General features: G+C 29.1%; 1 protein-coding gene across 1 annotated transcript; it reads left to right on the forward strand.

The window, feature by feature from the left end:
* Positions 5971-8085, forward strand: LOC109343664 (lysM domain receptor-like kinase 4). The gene has a single exon (XM_019582075.1). It carries the CDS (start codon positions 6133-6135, stop codon positions 8008-8010), a length of 1878 nt encoding a protein of 625 aa, XP_019437620.1. The 5' UTR covers positions 5971-6132; the 3' UTR covers positions 8011-8085.

Consider the following 9474-nt stretch of genomic DNA (forward strand, 5'->3'; position numbering starts at 1 on the left):
CAGTACAGGTGTTGAACCGGCCAAGTATCAAAACCAGTCAAAACCGGTGAACCGGCCGGTATTTTACTAAATCGCTTGGTTTATTATACACATATATTTTTTTTTTTAAAAACTTAAAAACTCATTACAAGGTGACCCATCTTTCCAACTCTTCTTCAACACTTCAAGGCACATGCTTCCAAAGCATACTTAGATTACACATTTTGGTTCCAAACATTCGTGTGTAATCTCAATGATATTTGTGTAATCTTGGAGTACAGTCTGAAGATAAGATTTGATAGAAAAATATAATATGTTAAATGTTAAAACTCCAAATTTATTTGTTTTATAGAGTGAGTTGTGAAGTTATGTCGTTTATTTATATTTTGTGGTAGTTAAGTGATACTTTTGGATTGATATATGTTTTTTTAATTTAGACTTTGAATTTGTTAAAGACTTAAAGTTGTTTATTTATGTGAATTTTGAGTAGATTATAAATATGGATTATAAATTTGAGTATCTACCTATTTGAAATTTTTTTGTTATAGGTTTATATATATATATAAATATAAGTAGGTATGTCCAGTTTAACGGCATGCGGTTTAATTACTGAACCACCGTACCACTATACCAGTACCCTGACCAGTTTGATAACCGGTACGATTTTAACAACACTGCATTAAACAGTTAGAATGTATAATTATGAAAATTAAATTTTCATTGATATTACTATTAATAGAGAAAAATGGTCGTTAGAGGCATATAGAAATGTGTTTATTTAGTTTATAACACAAGAAAAGGTCAAACATGTGTTTTTATTTTAGTAATCAACTAATAGAATTGAATGAAATCATCACCAATTAAATGTACACCACTTTATTTACTATTTAAGAGATAGAGCATAATAAAGCACATGAATCTAGATTATCCCACATTTGAAAATCACATGAGACCATGTGTGGTTATATAAAACTCTCAAGTAGAAATGTGAAATATATTTATTTAAAAAATGACTCAGTTTCGTAAACTATTTCGATAGAGTTAGATGTTTTTAATAATAATGATTATATTTATTTTTACTATCAATGTATTCAAATTTCAAAACGTTTATATTAAAACTGAAATATGATTATATCTATTTCATAATTATGTAACATATACGAAATTCAATGTTAGAAAAACTACCAAATCTTCAATATGTTATACATATTTTTCAAATGTATAAAAATAGATAAAAATAAAAAATAAACATATAAAATTAAAAATAATGATATAAAATGAAGATAGAAAATGTTAATTTATTCAACAAAATTTAATTAAAAATAGTTTCTAGCTAGAAAATAAAAATAAGTATAATTTCAAAATACATATAATACTAAAAATAAAATAAAAATAGAGAATAGTCAATAGATTACTTTTCTTTTATGTAGTTTAGTTTTTATGTATTATCAATATAAATTTTTTTTCATCTAACAACTAATTTTATATATGACTTATATAGTAATTATTATGAAATTAAAAAAATACAACTGATCAATACAATATTTATTGACATTATAAAATACATTTATATTATTTATGAATTCTAATTAAATATAATAATGAGAATAATAAAAAATATAACACTAAATAAATGAAAAAGAGGATTTCAAAAGACAAAAAAGAAATAAGGTATTATGGAATTAATTTTGAATCTCGTGATGCTTTATAAAGAGGCAGGTTGAGTTGGAGTGCTAAGGTTAAAAGATTGAAGCAACAGAAAATGAGAATGTGAGAATTGAGTCTAAGGTTTTAATTATGCATAATGAAGTAATACACGTAAATCTTAATTCAATAAATAAAATACAATTTTAATAAATCCAATTTCAACATAAATTATGCATATCAAAATAATATGTGTTAATTTGAATGCAATGGTATACATGGATAATTAATAGATTTAAGAATTTGAATGCAATGGTATACATGGATAATTAATAGATTTAAGAACATACAAAAAATTGTTGGTAATTCAATAATGCTAGATGGATTTGATGCTTCGTTATAAATTGCTGATAATTCAATAATACTAGATGGATTTGATGTCTCATTATAGATTACAAAGTAATGACATATGTAATTATGAAAATTGTATTTGTGTTGGAGAAGTGTTACTAATTATTTTTATGCTACTCAAATTTCAAAATATTGAAATGACTATATTTAGATTCAAAAATCAAATAACTATTAGAACTGAATCATAATCAAATTTATTTCATAATTATATAACATGTAAGAAATTCAAAGTTAAAAATACTACCAAATAGTACACATTTATGCATATTTAATTAAAAATATGTGTAAATAATAAAAATAATCATATAAAAATTTAAAATAATGATCTAAGATACAAAATATTAATTTATTAAAAAAAAATATTTAATTAAAAATAGTCACTAACTACAAAATTAAAATAAGTAAAATTCTAAAATAAATATATAATACTAAAAATAAAAACAAAGATTTTGAATCTGATTATGAACTAAAGTTTGATTTATTAATTCAACATCAACAATGTTGTTTATGTCACTAAGATTTATTACTTCAAATTGTTAATTAAAGTTATTTTTATAATTTTGTATTGTAATAATTTTGACTTATATGCATATTTTTCTTCATCTCATACAAACTTAATATTTATATTGTATTATTAAATTAATATATAAATCTATTTAACTAAAAATCTATATCTTTAAATACATTTTGAGTGCCTCGATCCATTCGAATCGCATGAGTATACTTCTAGTAATTAGTGAAAGTAATTCACTCGACTAAATACATATTTTTATAGCAATAAGATATTAGTTTAGTAGTATAAGATATCACTATATCTCCATATAGGTTAAAAGGTCAAAAGTTTGATCTTTAAGAGTGATATTTATTTAAAGAGTCAATCATGTATTCCGAAAGAGATTAATTCATTATTGATAGGGTGGTGGATAAACTCTTTATTATACTAAAAAAAATACATTCTTCTTATTTTTCCATTTATTTTTTGCGGTGCATGCATATATTGTTCTTATTTTATTATAACATAATCCTCACAGGTTACATTGGTAATGAAAGCTGCGAGTCACCTATCAATATCATGTTATTGGTATTTTATCTCATAATTCGATTTAGTCAACGGAAGCACAATGCATGTGCAAGCCAAGTTGTTTGGGCAATAAATTGAGGCTACTCATTCTTTGTAGTCAATTCCAGCGTGTGGAATTTACTTTTAAATTTGATATTGTCTGATGTAAAGCGTTGCTTGTGATCCAACAATAATATTACTACCATCACGTCATATATTCCACAATTTGATATGCATGTTCATGCACTTTTTTATTGGAAAAATATTTTGTGTCTTAATCATGTCTCTTTCTTTCATATCAATTAGAGTTTACCAAAAAAAATAAAAATAATCCTTTATTTTAATTTTAAAAAATAATATATTAATATCTATATGTCTAAATTTAAGTAGGTGGAACAGAGAATAATATATGAATTTTAGGACAGAGAATCTATACTTTCTTTATTTACCATTCCACCAAAGGAGTATATTTAATGTTATAGAAGGAATGTTAAAAAGTTAATATTTAACTATTTTTAGAATCAATCTTATTATAATACACTTTTGTATTAGAGTATAATTTTCCCAAAAATTATGTCCAGTCAATCAAATAAATAAAATACAAATACACTCATTCCCTATAAGGGTTTGTTAAACCCTTTTGTACCTATTATCTCCCTTAGGAAAGATATAAAAATTAAGAACATAAATCTTATATAGTCACTATTATTACTTTATGTGTTATTAATGAGAAATAATTCACTTATTAATATAACAAATTAATTTTTATTAAAAGCAAGTTATCCCAATATTAAGGAATCTCTTATATTTCATTGATGACAAAGAAATTATATAATGAATAGAGAAGATCTTAGTTAAAAGATTTTTCTCATATTTATTTTTTCCTTTTCTTTATCACAAATCTTTCTTAATTTATACTACCATGCATATAAAATGAAAATATGGCTTAAGGGTAAATAAGTAATTGAAGAGACATATTTTTTTTTTAATTTCAAGATTGCTCTTCTCTATTGCAATCCGAAAATAAAATGATATTGATACATATAGGTTGAATTTCCATTATCATGAAATCCTTAACATTATTGTAGAGGAATTTGTTAATTGGTATTAATCATGATGTTGTGAATCAAATAATTTTGTAATAAACGAAAAGATAACAAATTAAACATCATTTAATTTGAATATAAGAAAAGCGTAAAAGATTGTTAATTAGCATTTAGCACGAAATAATTAACATATTCCATTATATAAAAAATTCATTATGTAATATTTAGCATCCAACCAGTTTTAAAATATTTTCTCAAGGTTCTGTAACAACTGGAGACAAAAAATGTTTTAGCCTTAAAATTCATATTTTATATAAAGAAATATCCCATCGAAAAATATTCAACAATTCTGACAATTTATAAATTATGCATTTTTTGTAAAACTTTCATTATTCTAAATCTTGGATTTGTAGTTTAGTTATATTCTTGACATTGATTTTATATGAATTGTTTATATTTTACTTGTTCTGTTATCTTAATATGGATTCATTTTTCAAGTTCGTTGTTACGGATAGTTCCTACAAGGTTCAGACTAATGACATATACAATACTTGAATTCTCAATGAAGATGCCACATAGTTGGTTCTCATCCTTCAAAAACTATGAGAATAATAGGAGCATCATTCAACAAAATGATCACCCTAAGATGATCATCTTGTGGCTATTAAGAACAAATCAGGGGAACAAGTTACCTACTCATAATGGTCAAAGCGAACCCTTTCATTCTGAATTACAAAATTTGAAATTAATTCGAATTTACGACTAGTCAGTTAACAGTCGATTGCTCTACCACTGAGCTACTAGGGAACAGCGAGAAATTTGAGCTTGTCCATTTACTTGATGAGAAATAAAAAGGAATATCGAACATTTAAGTGGCTGAAGCAGCTACTTTCAAAGTAACAGAAAGAAAAGCAACAGCTAGAGTAGGAGAGTCAGAGTCAAAGAGAGGATTCCTCACTTCTTTCTCTCATTCAAAACCGGGCATGAGACTTTCATCTTGCATATCTCCTAAGTGATAAAAGAAAGAAGAAGTTGATGGAGCCAAAAGTTCAATAATCTTCTGAATTCTGTGACACGCCATTTTGTTTCCTTACCAAAACTGTTTCTTTTCTGGGTTTCTTTTATTTCACGTTTTAGTTTTTATTATTATATAAAAACAGTCATTTTTCTTATGCTCTTTTTTTCTTGATTCTGTTTTTTCTAATAACTGAGCAGCTAAGTCTTTTTGTTCAATTTTCATATATTTATGTCTTGGTCACCCCTCCAAAAAAATATCTAGAGTTTATTTTTGATCCAATTTTTTAAAATCTGGAAGGTCATATTTTTTTAGGAAATATCAAAAACAACCAAATCAAATATTACATACTTACTCTTTTCTTTCTAGAATGTAATTCTTTTCTAAGAATTTATAATCATATAAAGTGCATGCAAAACAATGCAGATTCATCAGACTACTAGTATTTCGTGAAAAAAATTCATTCGACCAATACATTGTTCTTATATTTTCCATTTATTTTTTGTGGTGCTTGCATACATTGTTCTTATTTTATTAGAACATATGTTATATTGGTAACGAAAGCAGCGATTCATTGACGTATCATACTGCCATTATTGATACTTTTTTAATCTCAAAATGGGATTAGTCAACGAAAATACAATGTACGCTGAAGCCAAGTTGTTGGTTAAAGAATATTCAGACCGCCCATGCTGACCAATTCAGAGATAATGTTTTATACACTTACCATAAAAGTGGCATCATATAATTATATTTAAGATTTAAAAATATCACATAATATTTTTTTTTTATTTTGAAGTACTTCACTCGGTTAATCTCGTGTAATGGAGAAGATCATCACCCGAGTTTAGCATTACATCCCTTTTATCGAACAATAATCTTTGAAGTACTTGTCTCTTGAGGGGGAGATAACTCATTTTTATCCATCACCTCCATTATTATAAGTTTGTAAGCTTCCTCTCCATTCTCAAATAACAATGAATCTCTTTACCATCACCCTTACCTTCACTTTGACCATATCATTTAGCTTCTATATGATTCTGGGGCAGCAACCTTACATTGGTGTAGCCACAAGTGCATGTTCTGAAACGGGTAACTTCAACTCTATCCTTGGTTATACTTGTTATGAAGTAAGTCCTAGTTGCCAAGCTTACCTAACCTTCAGAACTCAACCCCTTTATAACTCTGTTTCCTCAATATCTAAGTTGTTGGGTTCTGACCCATCCAAGATTTCTGAAGCAAACTCAGTTTCTGAAGAAGCAACCTTTGAAACAAACAAGTTGGTGATTGTTCCAATCAATTGTTCTTGTGCTGGTGATCAGTATTATCAGTTCAACACATCCTTTATAGTACAACAAGATGACAACTATTTCGTTATTGCTAACAACACTTTCGAAGGGCTTTCAACCTGTCAAGCATTGCAGGATCAAAACAGAATTCCTGATGTAGATCTAGACGTTGGAACAAAACTTGTGGTTCCTCTTAGATGTGCTTGTCCTTCGAAGAATCAAACCGAGGAAGGTGTCAGGTACCTCATAAGTTACTTAGTAAAACCGGATGATGATGTTTCTCAAGTTAGTGAAAGATTTGGTGTTACAATTGAGACAATTCTTGAAGCTAATTCCCTTTCTTTGCAACAACCCACCATCAATCCCTTTACCACCCTTCTAGTACCCCTTCAAGATAAGCCTTCGAGTTCTCAAACTGTTGAACCACCTCTTCCTCCACCTCCTCCACCACCACCACCAGCATCACCATCCTCAAATGGAAGCTCAAGCAAAACATGGGTGTATATAGTTGTTGGAGTTGTTGGAGCCTTTGTCTTAATATTACTTATCTGCTCCATCATTGTTAGGAAACACTACCTTAATAAAAAGAGAAAGGACTCCGAGGCCGTGTCTGATAATTTCGCGGGGAAGGAGAAAGCACAAGGGAAGGAATTAGAGGACGAATCTAGAAAATTATTAGAGATCATATCAGGTATAGCTCAATCTTTCAAGGTCTACAGTTTCGAGGAACTACAGAACGCAACAAATAATTTTAGTCCTAAATGCCTTATCAAAGGGTCTGTTTATCATGGCGTTATCAACGGCGATTTGGCTGCAATTAAAAAGATAGATGGGGATGTGTCAAAAGAGATAGAACTACTGAACAAAGTGAACCATTCTAATGTGATTCGACTTTCGGGGGTTAGCTTCAAAGATGGCCATTGGTATCTTGTTTATGAGTATGCTGCAAATGGAGCATTGAGTGATTGGATCTACTTTAACAACAATGATGAGAATAAGTCTCTTACTTGGACTCAGAGAATACAAATTGCATTGGATATAGCCACAGGACTTGATTATCTTCACAGTTTAATTTCTCCTCCCTATATCCACAAGGATCTGAAGTGTAGTAACATTCTTTTGGACATTGATTTCAGGGCAAAGATTGCAAACTTTGGCCTAGCCAGGTCATTGGAATTAGAAAATGACCAAAATGTCATAACAAGACATATTGTTGGGACAAGAGGTTACATGGCTCCTGAGTATTTGGAAAATGGTTTGGTATCTACAAAACTTGATGTCTATGCATTTGGGGTTATGATGTTGGAAATCCTCAGTGGAAAAGAAGTTGCTGCTCTTTATGAAGAAAGTGATTTCAATTTGTCTAGTGTTGTACAGGGTGAACATGAGAGGTTAAGGGACTTTATGGATGCTTCAATGCAAGGAAATTATCCATTGGAACTAGCCATATTTGTATGTGGAATGATAGATGATTGCATGAAGAAAGATCCAACAACTCGTCCTTCCATGAATGAGATTGTGACATCTTTGTCTAAAGCCTTTGATTCTTCGTTGAGCTGGGAATAATCTGAGCATCTCAGTATACCAGACCTTGAGTTAGAGCAATTGATGTTTACAACAATTGGAGGAAGATAAAAAGATGCTATAAATTATGAGTCTTAATATTTATCCACTTTTAAAGATTTGATGCATATATTGTTTTGTCAAAAATTATTGTTGGTATCGTGTAAATTCCTTTTGTTATATTTTTTATTAGGTATTTTCTTTTCGATATGTTGTAGTTATTTGTTTAATAATTTATTTGACTCCCAAATTTCTCTTCCAGAAATCACATTCTGTTCTGGTTCTGTTTATAACAAAATAAACAGAGAAAAGAAAGATGCCCAGGAATCAATAAATTCACATGAGTTAAGTCCATGCGGATTGCTCTTTATTCCAAGATGTATATTAAATGTCAATTTTTAATGGTCTAGTTATTAGGACACTAGTTAACGAATAAAAAATAGAGTATAAAATATGTGCACTGGGGCAGTATAAAGATTTATATATAGTCGGTGCATCATCCACCATTCATTTGCAATACTTTTATTTAAAAGTCAATAATGACTAAAAATCAATAGTGGATGATGTAGTAACAGTGTAAAAAAACTTTTACACTGTTAGTGTATATATCTTTTTCTCTAAAAAAAATAAGTGTTTATGAAAATAGGGTGTTTATCTTAAAATAATAAATATCATTTTTCTACATGCTGTAATCTTAGCACATTGATTAACATCATTACAAAGAAAATATCAAGAGCAATAATTGAATATGAAGCTATAAAATTAGAAATGGAAGTTCTTGATTTCAAACTAAACATGAGAAGAAGAAGAAAATTAAGTGGAATTGAGATATATAGAAAACCCAAAGAACTCAGCTAGCTTACAAAGAAAGCAACTAATAATACAAAATAATTAACTATAGAAGGTTCTAAAAGCTCACACAACAAGTAACAGAATGGTGCCAATATAATAGGAGCCGAGGCGAGGACATGAGCCAAGCTGAGGTAAGCCTCAGTCACAAGATTATGGAATACTCGGTCATGTGCCTAGACATTCGGCTAACCTATGCTCGGTCATCCGAACATGTGCATAGACATGCTCAGTCATCTACCCAGATGTTCGGCCAAAAGGCTGAGCCATGCTCAATCACGAGCTTTAGTGTTCCTCGGTCATACAAGCCAAGGTGTCGGTCCACAATGGCCAAGCCAAGACAAAAGAGTTCTTCTCGTGGCAAAGAACAAAACTAGAATATAAAATATTTAATAACTCTCTCAAGTTGGACAATTGATATCTCAAGATCCCAATTTGGATAAAATTGTTGAAAAGGTTTTGTAGGTAGTGGTTCGGTAAAAGCATATGCCAATTGTGCTGATGAAGGGACACAAAGCAAATGAACTAAGCCTTGTTTGATCTTCTCTTTGACCTCATGACATTCAATCTCGGTGTGTTTGGTTCTCTCATAGACGGCTGAATTATGAGCTAAATAAA

Source organism: Lupinus angustifolius, chromosome LG03 (assembly GCF_001865875.1).
Source record: "Lupinus angustifolius cultivar Tanjil chromosome LG03, LupAngTanjil_v1.0, whole genome shotgun sequence".
In the NCBI taxonomy this organism is placed as follows: domain Eukaryota; kingdom Viridiplantae; phylum Streptophyta; class Magnoliopsida; order Fabales; family Fabaceae; genus Lupinus; species Lupinus angustifolius.

What these genes read in the sequence shown, in the direction of transcription:
- LOC109343664 (XM_019582075.1), top strand. Translation starts at nt 6,133, where the DNA reads ATGAATCTCTTTACCATCACCCTTACCTTCACTTTGACCATATCATTT.